The sequence below is a fragment of the Phocoena phocoena genome, chromosome 11, assembly GCF_963924675.1.
Source record: "Phocoena phocoena chromosome 11, mPhoPho1.1, whole genome shotgun sequence".
NCBI classification, from domain to species: Eukaryota; Metazoa; Chordata; class Mammalia; order Artiodactyla; family Phocoenidae; genus Phocoena; species Phocoena phocoena.
Window position 1 is genome coordinate 99,104,663 of NC_089229.1, and position 15,667 is coordinate 99,120,329.

At 50.1% G+C, this 15,667-nt stretch overlaps 1 protein-coding gene across 1 annotated transcript in view; it reads right to left on the reverse strand.

The window, feature by feature from the left end:
• Window positions 1–2,312: 2,312 nt before the first annotated feature.
• Window positions 2,313–15,667, reverse strand: part of TULP3 (TUB like protein 3) — a 41,360-nt gene continuing 28,005 nt past the window's right edge. The window contains 9 exon segments of the mRNA XM_065887553.1: window positions 2,313–2,446; window positions 3,012–3,183; window positions 3,550–3,648; window positions 5,575–5,689; window positions 5,977–6,089; window positions 8,564–8,761; window positions 9,137–9,270; window positions 14,539–14,715; window positions 15,424–15,583. Coding sequence (XP_065743625.1) covers window positions 2,313–2,446; window positions 3,012–3,183; window positions 3,550–3,648; window positions 5,575–5,689; window positions 5,977–6,089; window positions 8,564–8,761; window positions 9,137–9,270; window positions 14,539–14,715; window positions 15,424–15,583 — 1,302 coding nt within the window.

Here is a 15,667-nt window from a genome sequence, read left to right on the forward strand (position 1 = left end):
AAGGCCTCAGCAAGACTTGCGAACACGCTTTTCTCGACTTGTCCGTATAGGGAAGCTTTAAATGTGAACACTTAGAGGTAAGACGTGGGGTCTCTGTCACTATCAGATATTTAATTTGCTCTGCGGCTGAATCAGGAAGCAACACCAATGCAGCTGACCCAGGAGGCTGAACGGTGCAGGAGGCTGAACGGTGCAGGAGGCTGCCCTCTGGCTCCCCTGCTCAGCCTCAGCTCCGTCACCTGCCCAGGACACTCTCAGTGTCACACACATGGTGAGTCTACAGTCTCCAGGACGCAGATCCCTGAGTCTGCAGACCCTGCTTACCTGGATGAAAACTTCGGTGATACCCACTTGGCTTCAAAGAACTGACTGGTTCGCTGTTGCCAAGCGATGGAATTATTGTGACAGAACGTGACGGTGGGAGGCATGCGAGGGACAGGAGTCTGAAAGAAGAACGGCAACACTCGTGTTTTTATATAAATCCCTTTTTATTTCTGTAGCATACAAAAGGTATAAATACGATTCACGTGAAACCGATCACCTGCACGATCAAGCAGGAAGGACGTGAAGCCGGGATGTGTGTCGGCACCAGAGCGGGCAGGAGGAAGCAGGGCCAGGTCCAGTCCCCCCCGGGCCCCCTTCCCCAGACACTGCATATTCTCCAACAGGAGACGAGTGAACAGCCTTCCATCTTCAGTGTCAGGCCGGTGGTCCCGCGCGCCTGGCGGGCACCTGATGAGTGAGGCACTTGAGGGGAAGCAGCCGTGTCAGGGCAGAGCGGGTGGGACTTACCCGTGGGGTGAGCCGCGGGTCTGCTCATCCCCCGGGTCTCTCTCCTTCCCGCTGCTATTTGATGCAGAGCAGGGATAGGAAGCAGGGACAGAACGGAAGTCCACAGAAGGGACGGGACGAAGCGCAAGCCGCCGATGCCTGGCCCCAGGCTGGCAGACAGCTTGGCTGGCGCACGAGGCCTGGGAGGTGACCGACGCCAACGCAGAGCTCACGGTGTTCCCGGATCCTCAGGACTCGGATGCACGCGGAGGCCGAGAACTAGCAGCGGAGCCGTGTGATTTGTGGGGAGAGGCTAACAATCTGAACGACTTAGCAAAACCCTTACAATCTGTGAGGAAAAGTGACAGGACGTGGTCCGCCGAGGACGAACCAGGCCTCAGGGGCTGACGACACTTAAGCCAAGAAGAGAGGCCCAAGCTCTGCCAGCCAGGCCCGGTCCTCACCCCTCTGGGCAGCGACAATGGCAAGTTCCACACACACTGTTCTCTCCCCTCCCACGCGGGCTACAGGTGAGTCTGTGCTAACGGCTCCACAGTAACCCAGCGGGGACGCACTCCTGGGCTGAAGGTGGTGAAGGCCTCTGTCAAATCCCTCTCAGTCGTAAGCAGACTAGGCCACCTCTAGAGGTTATGCTTCCAGCCCACCCTGCGATTAAGACAAGTACGTAAATTGCTTGCATCACTGATCACAAACTGGGCCAGAGCCACTCTGAGACCGCAGCCAGCCAGCCGGCCCTAAGGGAAGGGGGACCGTGACACGGTGCCTCCCGAGCTGGGGGACAGCGGCCGGCTCTGGGGAATGGGCACCACACTCCCCCACAGAGACGGCAGAGAGGAGCGCTTCTCCCAGGGACCCCCCCACCATGGGTGAGGAATGATCACCAACGGTAAATGACACTCTGGAAACCACCGTGGCCAAAGCAAAGACAAGGCTACGTCACAGCGGATGAGGCCGGGTGCCGCTTCAGATCCGACCTGCAGGCCTGCACTTCCTGGAGGCACTGTCCCCACTCAGGTGCTCTCACGACACGGCCGTTCTGGAAGATGGCCAAGACCACGGGGGCAGAGATACCCTACAGCCGGGACCGGCCTGCCGCCCACTTACAGAAAAACCCTGCACACCTGGAGACTAAAGGTAATTCAGGGAACACCCCTCCCTGAAAAGTTCTGCAAAAAAAAGCGACCCAAGTACTGAAGTGTGAGAAGCTGCCTCTGGCTGCAAGTCTCCAAGCACGGGGTTCTGACCGCTGGGCGGCGCCTTCACAGTCACCGTGAGCTCTGGACAGGCTCTCACCCGAGTCAAGCTGTGACCCCGACCAGGGCCGTGAGACCCCGAGAAGGGTGTGTGTGTACAGATATGTGTACACACACGTATGTGCATCCGTGCACGTGTACATACATACTTTCAGGGACCGTTCCAAAAGGCGGGCCTGTCACTCTCCGTGTCCTGGGCAAGCCCAAGAGCGGCGGCTACGTGCTCCAGAAGCTCTGCAGAGAGAAGGCCCAGCGCCTGCTTGGCCGTCATTCACAGGCCAGCTTGCTGTCGAAGCTGGAAAGCCCGATGGCAAAGGCCTGGAGCGCGCACAGCGGGTAGCTGTAGTCCAGGGTGAACACGTCGTCGGCCACACGTCCAAACTGCATGACTATGTAGTCAGCTAGAGGCAGAGAGAGATCGGGACGTCAGGAGGTAAGGAAGACATCCTCCAAACAGGTCTCTTTAAAATGGGAAACCCTTAGAAAGATGGAAAGAGGCCTGACGGAGAGTGCCTACTGAGCATGACCAAGGCTCTACTGCGACTCCACTCGGCTCCCTGCCCGGACCAGCAGGAAAGGGCAAGTGGGGGGGCAGCGCAAGCTCGGGGGGTGGGGGGGCCGGAAGGGCAAGGGGGGGCAGCACAAGCTCGGGGGGGCCGGAAGGGCAAGGGGGGGCAGCGCAAACTCAGGTGGGGGGCCGGAAGGGCCTGAACCTTTCCTGAGGAAGGGCCTCTGCCTCTGCCCCCCGAGCAGCACCCCCAGGACTCCTCCGGTTGCCACAAGAGACCTCACACGCTCCTGCCCTCAACTCAGCGGCCCAGACGGCTGACTGCAAGACTGCAGCTCTGTCTTTCCGAGGAGGTCATTTCTTCCTTAAATCATGCTCTCCCGAGTGTAACTTCCTACCAGTGAAGGGCAATGCTCATTTCTGAATTCTGTCAGAACACCTCTCTTCCTGGGGCTTACGGTCATTTTCGTGGACTATCTGGAAGTTCTTCACAGAGGCCTGAGTGACCCGGCCGTGGAAGTTCAGGACGTAGGACTGGGTGTCATCGTTCCAGACGGGGGACTTGTTGTGCAGCTCTATCAAGCTCTCCATGGCTTTGTCCTGCCACTTTGAAAGCAGGCCCTCGCGGTCCTGTAGGAGAGGGGTGTGTGCTGAGGACCGTCGCACAGCGCTCACCCTCGAGGCTGCTGAGGCGGGAAGCAGAGCAGGGGCCTATTTCCTCCGTTTCAGCAAGTAAAACAGAAACAGAGCCCACACTAAGCGGCTCTGTTGGATTCTTACAGAAAAACTAGCGTTTCTCTTCGCAGACCCACTGGTTGCAAATCAACCACGTTAGCAACAGCGCCTACCCCGGGGTCCGGAGGGCTGGCTCTCCTGAGGAAGAGTGGCCACTCTCCAGGCTGGGCTCGGGAGGAACCAACACTGTTTTCTGTTCATCTTGCCTGTATCGCAGTCTTGTTGTTAGAGTCTTTGTTGATGAAATATGCTCGTACTTACGTTTCGTGGCTGAAATGGGATTCGTTCATGATTCATATTCATCCCTGGGATGACCACAGACATCTTCCTCGGGCCTTTAAATCCGAGTACATTTGTTTCCTGGAAGAGAGGGAAATAAACAGGAACTTGAAACAGAAATGAAGACGAGGCCTCATTCTTTTTTCTTTAATACCATGCATTTCCTTTCTATCGATCTACCTATCTATCTATTTATGGCTGCGTCTATCTATCTGTCTATCTATCTATTTATTTATGGCTGCATTGGGTCTTCATTGCTATCTATCTATCTATTTATTTATGGCTGCACTGGGTCTTCGTTGCTGCACGTGGCTTTCTCTAGTTGCGGCTAGTGGGGGCTACTCTTTGTCATGGTGTGCGGGCTTCTCATGGCGGTGGCTTCTCTTGCCGTGGAGCACAGGCTGTAGGCACACGGGCTTCAGTAGTTGTGGCACAAGGGCTCAGCAGTTGTGGCTCGCAGGCTCTACAGTACAGGCTCAGTAGTTGCGGCGCATGGGCTCAGTAGTTGTGGCTCGCAGGCTCTAGAGCACAGGCTCAGTAGTTGTGACGCATGGGCTTAGTTGCTCCGCGGCATGTGGGATCTTCCCGGACCAGGGATCGAACCTGTGTCCCCTGCATTGGCAGGCAGATTCTTAACCACTACACCATCAGGGAAGCACACAAGACCTCATTCTTAACGCAAGGCCCTCCTGGGCATGTAAAATGGGGACAATATGGAGAGCGCTAAACACTATTCTATTACTTCACTGTCGTTAAACAGAGAGAGACGGAGAATCAAGCCCAGGAAAATAAGACCGTTTCCTCTTTTTAAACTTCATTTGAACATCTGAATTTAAAAAACTCCACAGGCTTGAAACCCTACTCTTACTCTTTAGCTTTAAGTGAAATTTCAGACAATTATGAGCAAACTGTCCAATTTTGTCATCTTCAATAAATATATATTTCCCAGTGAGGACACGGCACTATATGATATAGAGTGAGAATTACAGTTTAAATTAAATAGGACCTGTATCTGGAGGTAAAAAAAAATCAAATGCCCGTCAAACCAGGCAGATTATACATGAATAAAATAAGTACATTAAATACATGGATATATGTGTATTCATATACATACACACAAAGTCATGCATAGGTAAAATATTTAATTGATTCTGAAGCTAAGAGAAAACATCTACACATTATAAAGTGTCAAATGAGTCTCAGTCACTTAGATAAAATCTCATGGGAATCAAGTGATGAGATTAATTCCAACGATGGAAAGCTGAGACTTTGGGATCAAAGTAACAACTGAGTCGGGTTAATTCCTTCTTGCTTCTTTGACTCCACAACTTCACATGCCCACTACGCGCCAGGTCCGTGTTCACGTGGAAACAGCAGTGAATGGGACTTTACGAACTGGTAGAGAAGGATGGTGCTGAAGAAGCAGTCTGGGGCACTACAGAAAGCGCGGGGAACCGAGGGGAGCATCAAGCACATCTAGTATCGGGAGAGACCTCTGCTGACGCTGGTGGACAGGCAGAGGCAAGGAGGGGCAGGGCAGGCTCTCAGGTGGGGCGCAGGGACGAGAGGTGCCGCTAGAATGACGGGAACGCATAGGAAGCGTGCCCCTGGGGAGCCGGAAGGGAAAGATGCAGCGTCCAGGCTTGATTCTGGACTCAAGGGGCAGTCTGAGAGGATCTGGAGCAGGACAAGAGCAGCATGAGCTGGAGCTGGACCGCTCAGCAGCGGCTGTACAGGATGAACCAGGTCGAGAGGGCGGAAAGCAGAGACCGGCTTCCAATTTACGGTAACCGCGAGCCAACGGGTAAGGGGTAACGAAGGCCTGCGTTAACATGGTGGCATTGGGAAAAGAGAAGAGGAGATGAGTGAGGGCCGGCTGAAACAGTAAATACAGCTAAACTTGGCAATTCGTAAATAACTCGAGTATACAGAAACAAGCTTGGGAGGGGGACTGCAAGCCCAGGGCTGGGACGCCAGGAGGCTGAGGAAACGGGAGGCGGCACTCACGTAGCAGACGGCGGCCAGCTCCTGCCGCATACAGGCCTTTTCTACCAGACCCTGGGCCTTGGCCGGGCTGACACCATGGTCATAAACTGTAAACTTGGTCCCCATGAGGTTGGACCTAGAATCAAGAGAAAAAGCCACCACAATGATCTGTATTTTTCTCCCTTACAAACACAAGCTAGGAGAGGTATGGGACAGCCTCTCGGCCCACTCTCCAAAGGTCAAGGGGTCATCATCGCTTTCTCAAAGATCTAGCCTTAAAACAAGGAAGGGCCTTAGACTTTCTATTAACTTTATTTTTTTAGATGACATCGACCGGCTCATTGTAAAACCGATATGGACTGTTCTGAAACTACAGGAGTCAAACCATCAGAGGAGCAGGACAGGATACAAGGCTGCTCTCACCTGAGTTTGCCAACATAACCTTCCCCCTCACGAGATAGATCTGTTGGGTCAGTGGAGATGAGGTAGTTGGATGTTTTGCTCTTTTTCCGCTTTCTACCTGCAAGAAGAAATATCTAGAAAAGGAAACAAATTTTCAGTAAAAAATGCACTCAAGAGAACTGCCATGTTTGTCCTACCTGTTTAGTTAGCAAATATTTAGCAACTGCCTATCATGTACCAAGCAGTCCATCTCTGGGTCTTTTTTTTTAAAAAAAAAAACAGGTTTAATTCACTTTGACTTTTCTTGCAGAAAAACGATGTGGTGGCCACAGCTGGAGCCTGGGTCTCCCGCATGGAGACTTGGTGTGGGTCATTACAGGATGCTCAGTGAACCCGTGACAGGGACAGTCAGTGAACATGATCTCCCTCCAGAGCTCGGGGGTGAGGCGGCCTAGGTCTTGGAGACAGCACAGAGGTGGCCTCGGCAAAGCTGCCCAGGGCAGCGGTGCAACCCCTGGCCAAGGTGCAGCATCGTCCACGCCGGCCAGCACCAGCTTCTCGGGCACAGCGGCTGGGGTGACGCCAGTGTCCAAGGGCAGGACGAGAGGCACCGGCCCAGAGCCACAGTGGCCGGTCAGCCTGCAGGGATGGTCTGGGGCTGGCCGCTCCCGTTCCCCCAGTAGCCTCACCACATGAGGACTACGGAGAACTTGGCCAGAACGATGGCCTCACGACGGCAGTGGTGATCTCCTTGATGCACTGAACACCCAGACCAGCATCTGTCCACTGCAACCCCCAACAGCAACCAACGTCTTGACCCTGGGCCGCAGGGCAGGACGGGTTATGCTCAGGCATCAGCAACCAACGTCTTGACCCTGGGCCGCAGGGCAGGACGGGTTATGCTCAGGCATCACTGTCAAAACCTCATCCTTGAAGGAGGGATGCTTCCAGGGAAGAGTCAGTCATCTCGGGTTCCCGGATGGATGAGCAGAAGAGAAGGGTCTCCTCCAGAGCCCTGACCAGGCGGCCCGCATGGGTGAGGGGTAGCCAGTCCTTGCCCCCGGCCCTGACCCCGCGAGCTCTGGGTCCGCGTCACTCTTCCTAACCCTCATGATCTTCTCAGGACTCACTGTCAGGGTCTCCCCACCACACAACTCTTCTAAAGTCACTAGCTTGATCCTCCATGTCATTATTCACAACTTTATGCCTAAAGCCTCCAGTGACTTTTGAAAAAAGCTTCATCCAATCTCATGAGTAAGAGTCTTTCCACCTTTGGAAGAGGCAGGACCCTGGACCCTGTGCTTCCCATCCTCCCTGCAACGGCTTTCCTGATGCTTCTTGCTGCATCTTGTATGCTGTTGTTCTAAACGCCTGTGACTTCCGTGATACGAGGACTGTCGTATTTATGCACCCTTCCCAGACGCTCCTAGACTTGGACAATAATAAGGAAGCAGGAGAGGGCAGTAACTAAGGGGAGGGGGCACTTTGGAATCAAACAGATACAAGTTTCAATCTGGCTCTGCCACTTCTTAGTGTGTTCTGGGGCATTCCCTAAGCTGGGATAAGAAATCCTATCTTACAGCGTTGTCATAAGGGTTGTAGGTAATAATATACATAAAGCATTTAGCACACACCTGGTAATTGTAAACACTCAGTAGATAGTGGTTATAACAACATTAATATCTACTATCATCATCTCATTTCTAGGCTCTTTTTTTTCTTTGCGGTACACGGGCCTCTCACTGTTGTGGCCTCTCCCGTTGTGGAGCACAGGCTCCGGACGCGCAGGCTCAGCGGCCATGGCTCACGGGCCCAGCCGCTCCGCGGCATGTGGGATCTTCCCGGACCGGGGCACGAACCCTGTCCCCCGCATCGGCAGGCGGACTCTCAACCACTGCGCCACCAGGGAAGCCCACATTTCTAGGCTCTTAAAATCATCCACTTAGACCTGGTATTACAAAATACATTGTTCATTAGCAAGTATTAACTGCCTCAAATTTATGCATAAAGTAAATTAGAATTTCTAGGATGAAGAACAAGACATTCCACTTGCATGTTTTCTGTTTTTCCAATTCCTCCTATTCCCTAAACGCTTCTTTCTTCCACACTGTCATAATCAAAATCACAGAGCACACTGCGAACTCCCCACCCCAAAAGAGGGATGGAGGTAAAAATAACTGCATTCAGGTAGTCTCTTCCATCTTCTTACCTTCTGGATAAAACTTGCTCTTTGCGGGTGGGTAGGTTTTGACTATTAAGACTGTGACCTCTTGGAAGACAGTGAGAACACAGCACTTGGGAACTAGGAAGTACAACCTAGTTCCTGTCGAATACCGGTGCTCCCCCATCCCCACCCCCCATCGTAAGACCATCAATGACCCAGCCCACAGCACTCTTCCCTCCATCTCAAGATCTGTCTTAAGAACCACTTCTCAGGACTTCCCTGGTGGTCCAGTGGTTGCGAATCCACCTTCCAATGCAGGGGACGCAGGTTCGATCCCTGGTCGGGGAACTAGGATCCCACGTGCCTTGGGGCAACTAAGCCCAGTGCCTCAACTACGACCTGACACAGCCAAAAAAAAAAAAAAAAAAGACCCACTTCTCATACCTTCCGATTTTCGTCCTTTTCCAAGTGCATATAGTAGGTAGGGAAAAGCCCCCGATCCATTCCTTTTTTATCCCGAGTTATCCGACACTTCACTGTGACACCTCGAGGGGCAGGACTGTATGCGAAGCCCTCTAAATTCTCTATTTCTCCCAGCTGATTATCAGTGTGCTGGGCTGCAGTTCCGGAAGCTCCTGTATCCTGAAAGAACAGCCACATGTGAGCAGTAGGCGGCTGGGTCAGGAAACCTCATATTCTCTTTGAGAAACGCTTAAAGGACAAGATAACTTACGGATTTACCCATATGTCTCAGTCTTCTGACAAGGTAGGGAAAAACTCTGAGAAGTTAAATAGGTATACGAATATTGGGAGTAATGAAGCAGCAAAGTATGAAAATGGGATACGGCTTCACAGAAGCTGGTTCAAGACACAAGAAATTAGGGAGTCGTGTACTTTAAGTGTAAATTCCAGCTTAACTCTTTGAAGCAGCCCTCATCCAGTAATGGCATTTAAATACCGGAGATGTTTAGGAAGCAGTGAAATTAGCTCAGAGGAAGAAGTTTCAGAGCTACATACTGTGGTTGGCTTCTGGCTGGATGCAGAACTGGGTCTCTCTGCCTCTGAAGAGGATGAATGAGATCTTAGTTTTTTCCCTTCTCCTTCCTCCCCATCAGTCTCCTCCTCATCAAAGTTCAAACTCCCTGAGATCCCTGGCAGAAAGGGAGAAACTGTCAAAAAGGGCCAGAGACCTTTGAACCAAATATAATTTTAACTTCCTTCCTTAAAAATTCCAAGCTGTTCTGACTTAAAACACGGCTATTTAATCCAAATTTTGACAATTCTTTCTTCATATTCTCACCTAGATCCATCCCTTGTTTTCCCTTCCTGCTGTTCCCTTCTCTAATTTATCCTCTTTTGCAAATCATATATCTGATAAACGATTAACATCCAGAATATATAACTCAACAGCAACAAAAACAAACCCAATTCAAAAATGGGGGAAGAGGGCTTCCCTGGTGGCACAGTGGTTAAGAATCCGCCTGCCAATGCAGGGGACACGGCTTCGAGCCCTAGTCCGGGAAGATCCCACATGCCGCGGAGCAACTAAGCCTGAGTGCCACAACTACTGAGCCTGCGCTCTAGAGCCCGCAAACCGCAACTACTGAGCCTGCGTGCCATAACTACTGAAGCCCGCGCTCTGCAACAAGAGAAAGCCACCACAGTGAGAAGCCTGCGCACCACAGCGAAGAGTGGGCCCCGCTCGCCACAACTAGAGAAAGCCTGCGCCCAGCAACGAAGACCCAATGCAGCCAAAAATAAATAAATAAAAATAAATCATTTTTTTAAAAAAATGGGTAAAGGACGTGAACAGACATTTCTCCAAAGAAGATACATAAATGGCCAACAAGCACATGAAAAGATGCTCAACATCACTAGTCATCAGGGAAACGCAAATCAAAATCACAGTGAGAAACCACCTGACAATCACTGGGATGATTATTATAAAAAACAAAATCCAAAAAACAGAAAATAAGTGTTGGTGAGGATGTGGAGAAACTGCTGGTGGCAAATGCAAAATTATGCAGCCACTGTAGAAAACAACATAGTGGTTCCTAAAAATATATATACAGAATTACCATATAATCCAGGAATTCCACTTCTGGGTGTATACCCAAAAGAACTGAAAGCAGAGACTCAGACAGATACTTGAACAACCAATGTTCACAGCAGCATTATTCACAGTTTTCAAAAGGTGGAAACAACCCAAATACCCACCAACTGATGAATAAACAAACTGTTGTATATACATAAATAGACTGCTGTTCAGCCTTAAAAAGGAATGCAATTCTGACACAGGCTACAACATGAATGAATCTTAAAGACGTTATGCTAAGTGAAATAAGCTAGACACAAAAAGGACAAATACCTTATGATTCTACTTTTATGAGGCCTAGAATAGTCAAATTCATGGAGACAGAAAGTATAACAGAGGTTGCCAGGAGCTGGGGGTGGGGCGGGGGATGGGGAGCCGGTGTCTGATGGGGACAGAGTCTCAGTCTGGGAAGATGAGGAAGTTCTGGAGAGGACGGTGGTGACGGCTGCACAGCAATGTGAAAGTACCTAACGCCACTGAGCTGTGCGCCTACAAACGCTTAAGATGGTAAACGCTCCGCACATTTTCCCGCAGTAGATGACTCTGTCAGTTACTTCTTTGTTTTCCTACATTTTTTTCATGGTTAGTCTTGTGAACTGATTTGAGTTGGGAATTTTTTTTTTTTTTTTCTGCGGTACGCAGGCCTCTCACTGTTGTGGCCTCTCCCGTTGCGGAGCACAGGCTCCGGACGCACAGGCTCAGCGGCCATGGCTCACGGGCCCAGCCGCTCCGCGGCACGTGGGATCTTCCCGGACCGGGGCACGAACCCGCGTCCCCTGCATCAGCAGGCGGACTCTCAACCACTGCGCCACCAGGGAAGCCCCCGAGTTGGGAATGTTTGAAGTACTACGACCTTGGACCTTTTACAGAAAACTTCAAACTATCTGATTAAAAACTATTTTTTCATTTTATCCTCACATTTATATGAGTTTGAGGAGGAGGGACTGGCAAGTCTTATTTTTTGTTTTGTCTCTTGCTTGTTTATGGGGCACAAAGTGTGCTGTGTGTTATAAAAGAAGCACGACACTCAAATTTACACGTGAGACGATGATGCTCCAGGAGAAGCATTTCTGCCCAGGAGAAAGGGGCAGAGCTACGGGCGAGACCCGCCTCGCTTTTCTCTGTGGTCTGCAAGGTAAAGTCACCCCTCATACAATAGCTGGAAGAGCCCCCAGGTCACACATGACAAGGAGACTGAACAAGCAGCAGCGCTGCCCACATTCATCCACCTCAGAGGACGGACAATGACGGTCTGTTTTACATAGTTCACAAAATAAATGGTATCAAGTTTTTCTCAAGGACACCCAAGGATAAGACTAAGGCCAGTTAAAAAATTAATCTCAAGTGAAACCGTATGTCCATACAAAAACTTATGCGTAACTATTCATAGCAGCATTATTCATAATAGCCAGAGTGGGAACAACCCAAATGCCCATCAACTGATAAAGGGAGGAACAAAACGTGGCTTATCCATACAACGGAACGTGATCCAACGACAGAAAAGAACGAAGCACTGACACAGGCTACAACGTGGACGAACTCTGAAAACATGATGCTACGTGAAAGCCAGGCATAAAGGGCCACACAGCGTATGACTGATTCTGTTCATATGAAACACCAGAATAGGCAAATCTGCAGAGACAGAAAGTAGACTGGCGGCTGCCCAGGGATGGGGAGCTGGAGGGAAATGGGAAGTGACTGCTAACAGGTGTGACGTTTCTCTGGCGTCAGACAACATTCTAAAATTGATTGTGCCGATGGCTGCAGACCTCTGTGAATATACTAACGAACCAATCAATTGTTCACTTTACATGGGTGAATTGTATGGTATGTGAATTATATCTCAATAAAGCTATTATTTTAAAAATTCTTTGGTTTGTGAAGGATATTTCTTTCTTTCTTCTTTCTTTCCTAAAACGTTAACTTTTGGGGATGGGTAGCAAAACGCATAAAACTCTAGGGCTCTCACTCTCATATGGATATCTTCACTCAGTCCTACGTTTTCTTCTTTTTTTTAAATTGAAGTATAGGTGATTTACAATGTTAGTACTATGCTTTCAAATGCCATATTTGTACCAAGAACTCAGTTTATGTGAATACATGTTTTAAGATGGAGATCAAGGATTTCTCCCAAAGTTGTAAGACAAGCAAACTAGATCCCCACTTGAGGAACGTTATCTTCCAAACTGACACTTAAGTCTTAGTCAAGAGAGCACTTAATGGCTTCTATGGTCCAGATGCAACTTGTTCAGACTCAAAAAGGCATTAGCCCATCTGGTCCTGAAAGGCCAATTCTGAGAAAGAACACAGTGGTCATTTAACAGGGCAGAGTACAAGGTACAGCTTGGTATTTACAGTAAGGGATCAAGAGCTAGACTAAGACTCAGAAAATCTAGGTCTGCCGCTACTCAGCTCGAGGACCTGGGGTAAGTAATCTAGCTTTTGGTTAAACTGAGAGTTCTCCTTGCTCTGGCTCCTCCACCTCTTTCACTGTGTCTTGTTATAATAACGATAGGGAAGTAACAGAATTACCACGGCCACATTCGTATCATAGACAGGGAAACTGAGGCAGAGAAAAGTTGTGCTGCTTTCCCCTTTACCAGCCAGAGGTGGCAGAGCTGAGACTCCAAACCACGCTGGCTGGCCCCAGAGCTGAGCTCTGAAGCACGCCACACCCTGCCCCAGTTTCCACAAATACATCACGCTCTATACACCTGATGCCTCTGCTAACGTCATTTCTTCTGCCCAAGTTTGCCACCTAACCAACCAGCGGTGTGATCTAGAACGAATTACTTAGCCTTTCTGAGAGCCAATTTTCTTACATGTGAAAAGGAGAGGCTGGCACGTGTAAGCCCTCACAGTACTGTCACAAATACTGAGATAAGGTATGTCAAGTGCCTGACAAGCAAGACATTCACAGTGTCAGTCTCCAGCCGCTCCCGGGCTGACAGCACCCCTCACGCCTCAGCTCAGTCGCCACCTCCTTCCGTGTGGTTCTTGTCCCTCTCACTGCCCCGCAGTGGAGTTGTATTTCTCCTGCTTTCTACTCTATACACCAAAATACAGCTCGAGATCAGGCCATCAGCCAAACTATCTCATTAGCCTTCCTGCTTCCAGACTTGCCCGCTCCAGTTCATTCTTCACAGTGCAGAGTAATTTTTCTACAGCCCAAATCTGCTATCACTCCACCTTAAAATCCCACATAGGTTCCTGTTACTCTTCACGGGAAGTCCACACCCTAGCTCGGCCTGTAACACCCAATGTAATCGGAGCCCGCCCACCCCTCCAGCCCACGTCTCTCCAGGCCCCTTCCCACCTGTCACCTCGCGCTCTGCACTCCAGCCCTTCTGAGCTGCCGGCTCGTCTTCCCGCATCACGCTCTGGCTTAGATGTCACCTCCAGATCAACTCTGGTTGGGCACCCCTCTCCACACTCCCTTGGCTATCTAGGTCCATGAAGCCTCAATTTAGGTGCACGAAGCCTCAATCAGAATAAATGCTCCATGAGGGCAGGAACCTCGTTCACAATTGTATCCTAAGTGCCTAGAACAAGGCCTGATATATAGCATACCCTCAATACATGTTTTCTAAATGAATGAATATACGAATCCATTTGAATGTACATCTATCCTGCCAGTTTGTGGTAGAACCTCCTGACTCACATATCCCAGTACCCAGCAATGCCTATGACAAAGCAGGTACCCAGCAAACATCCAGGCATTACCGGCCGTCAGTCTTCTCATCTGAAAGGGGGATGCTTAATTCCTTCTCGCTATAAAATTAGTTTTCCAAGAAGGAGAAGACTACAGAGGACCTCTGAAACGTACAGGAATATTTATGAGAATAACTCCAACTGGCAGAAAGCAGGCTCTCATGCAAAAAGTATTATTAGTTTAAGGATATTTTGATCCAATTTGTGTTTCCACTAAGCTGGCTATTTATCTCTCCCTTATCACTAGAGGAATATGAACCGTGAAACAGAGGTAGGGCAGGGTGCTGAGGGGCAACTCAAAGGAACAGGGTGGGGATGACAAAAACAAAATGTCAAAAGGAAGGAAATGGCTGTAATAGTAGCTAATGCTGCTATTACACACACGCGCGCACGCACACGCACACGCACACACACGCACACACACAGACACACATTTATATATGTATTTTGGCTGCATCGCGCAGCTTGTGGGATCTTAGTTCCCTGACCAGGGAGCAAACCTGGGCCCTTGGCAGTGAAAGCGCAGAGTCCTAACCACTGCACCGCCAGAGAATTCCCTGTTTTATATTTTATGTAACTAACTCACTGCCTGAAAACCGTTAGCAATGCTCACCATGTTTCTGGAGAATCTCCTGGAGATCTGGCTTGGAAGCAGGGTCCCAGGTGCCATCTCCATCAGCACCTCCCTCAGCATCCTCCTCCACGGCAGGAGACCCTACTGAGAGGACGTGAGGTCTGGTCTCCACGTCCTGAGCATCTGGCTTCAGGAAGGCAGCGGGACCATCAATGCCTAGGGGCCCAACAGAAAGAAGAAAGCATTGTCCACTATTAGGCCGGATGGTTTTGGTGTATGTGATCTAAGAAGCAGCAAACCGTTTCACTCCTCCTTCTTTAACATCCACGAGGACATCTGTTAACAGCGGAATCCATTCTACGATCTGGTGTTCATTTTATCAACATGCCCTGACTGCCACTAAAGTAAATGTACCTGATGCTGGGCTTTAGAAACTTAAGAATGAGACTGAAAGCCAAGTAGGTCCTCCAAAGTCCATCCAGATCTCGTCCAAACCAGGAGCCGAGGGGGCTAGCTTTAGAGTTGTTTAACCTGGTTCCTCCTTTACCCCGTCGCTGACTCAGATGTCCCTGAGTCCGGCTACTGGAAGCATGCGTGCTCTCTACCTGCTCCTGGCTTCATGGTTAACTCTGCCAGGAGGCAACAGTCGAGCCTGGAAGCTCCTCAAGTGGGCAGTTCCGGACACTTTCATTTTGCCTCTAAAACAACAGTTCCAGGACGGCTGTGAACTTTAAGGTATCCTCCACTGATCAGACCACTGCTTTTATTCCAACTCAAAGGCCCTGAATGGGATTATAAAGATAAATGAAGGTACCTGGTAACGATGCTAATATTGTCCCCCTGGTCCACCTGAGAGTCCTCCTGCCTCCCCCAGGTTTGCGAAAACCACGCAGCAGCAGGCAGAGACGCTGCCTGAGTACACACCGTGCAGGATGACGCCGCTGCGCGGGGCCTGAGGCTCCACCAGCGGAGCGCGCTCCTCGCTTCCCCTCGGCTTTGACCGACGCGGCCGGGCTTCTGGGTTCGGCTGCACCATGAGTGGCTCCAGGCGCTTCTTTCTCTGCTTCTTCTCCAGCAGCGCTCTCTGGGGAAGATTGTGATAGTACAGCCAGGAGAGTGATGATGAGATCTAGCTACGTCAACATATACAGTCCTTCACGGATCCTTA